Raw genomic sequence first — 1,190 nt, 5'->3', positions numbered from 1 at the left:
GGGGGCCCCGCTGCCATGGGGCTCCGTCTGCCTGGGGGCCCCGCTGCATGGGGGCCCCGCTGCTGGGGGCTCCGTCTGCATGGGGGCTCCGTCTGCATGGGGGCCCCGCTGCCTGGGGGCCCCGCTTCTGTCCATCCCCCGATGGTCCTCGCCTCTGCCTCACCCCTCACCATCCACAGATTTGTTACTTGGCACAGACTGCGGGTGGCGGCTACTGCAGGCACATCCCACCCCCAGACCCCTGAGAGCCCGTCCCCGGATCCCCGGGGCCACAGAAATGTTCCTCCCGCCAGCTCGCACTGATCACCCCCCCAGGGTCCAACCGTCCTGTGCCATGCTGGATCCTCTCCAGGGTCACTCATCACAGTATGGAGCACATGCCCAGAAGACTCCAGGGCTGCAGGACCCCCGCCCATCTTCATCGGGCCGGGCCCCTCCCTGCTGGGGGCATGGGCTCCACGGAGAAGGGAAACCCTCAGTCCAGAAGGGCCTTGAATGACCCCCAGGCCTCCAGGACTCACCGGTGTGGAAGAAGCCGGCAGCAGCCAGCAGCTCAGGCCGTACCACAGCAGTCAGCGGCCAATCGTAAAAGGAGGCCAGCCGCAGCTCCTCGGAGCCCATCTCCGGGAGGGCCGGCCCTGCAGGTGGGGCGGCCCCGGCCCCCTCCTCCTCCTCCACCAGCGGATGGAGCTGGCCTAGGATCTGCCCGTCCGGGTGGTCCTGACCACCCCAGGACAGAGTGCTGTCGGCATCCTGGCCCAGGACCTGGCCGCACAGAGGGTGGGGTCCGCAGTGTCCCTGCGTGGGGCTGCCTCCAGCTGCCCAGCAGCTCAGCTTTGGGCCACAGCACCAGCACTTGGCCACGTCCTCAGGCCCCATGGAGGAGACACCCGCCCTGCCCAGGCCTGCTGCAGCAACGAGGCCCCTGGCCAGCCAGTCCCGGAATGCACCCAGCCAGCCTGCCTCAGGGCTTCTGAGCCTGGGGCCCTGCCTGGGGGCAGCGGTGGCCTTGGCCACAAACAGCTGAGAGATGAGGACAGGCACCGTCCTGCCCCCCGAATGCCCCAGGCTGGGGAGTGGCCAGGGGGCCCTGCTTTGTGGAAGGGGCCAGTGCGGCAGCCAGCATCACGCGCTCTGTGCAGCGGCTGTGTCATGGGGCTCCAGGCAGGGGCTGGCGGTGGGGCTGGGGA

At 69.5% G+C, this 1,190-nt stretch overlaps 1 protein-coding gene across 1 annotated transcript; it reads right to left on the bottom strand.

Annotated features, from left to right (window-relative positions):
* Positions 1-521: 521 nt before the first annotated feature.
* LOC105311494 (baculoviral IAP repeat-containing protein 7-like) lies at positions 522-879 on the bottom strand (the record flags this gene model as incomplete). Its single annotated transcript, XM_011387482.1, has 1 exon — positions 522-879. A coding segment is annotated over exon 1 (358 nt), but the record flags the coding sequence as incomplete, so codon positions are not given.
* Positions 880-1,190: the final 311 nt, after the last annotated feature.

The sequence above is a fragment of the Pteropus vampyrus genome, unplaced genomic scaffold (assembly GCF_000151845.1).
Source record: "Pteropus vampyrus isolate Shadow unplaced genomic scaffold, Pvam_2.0 Scaffold1000004358, whole genome shotgun sequence".
Taxonomy (NCBI): Eukaryota; Metazoa; Chordata; class Mammalia; order Chiroptera; family Pteropodidae; genus Pteropus; species Pteropus vampyrus.
This window is presented reverse-complemented; position numbering and strand designations above follow the sequence as displayed.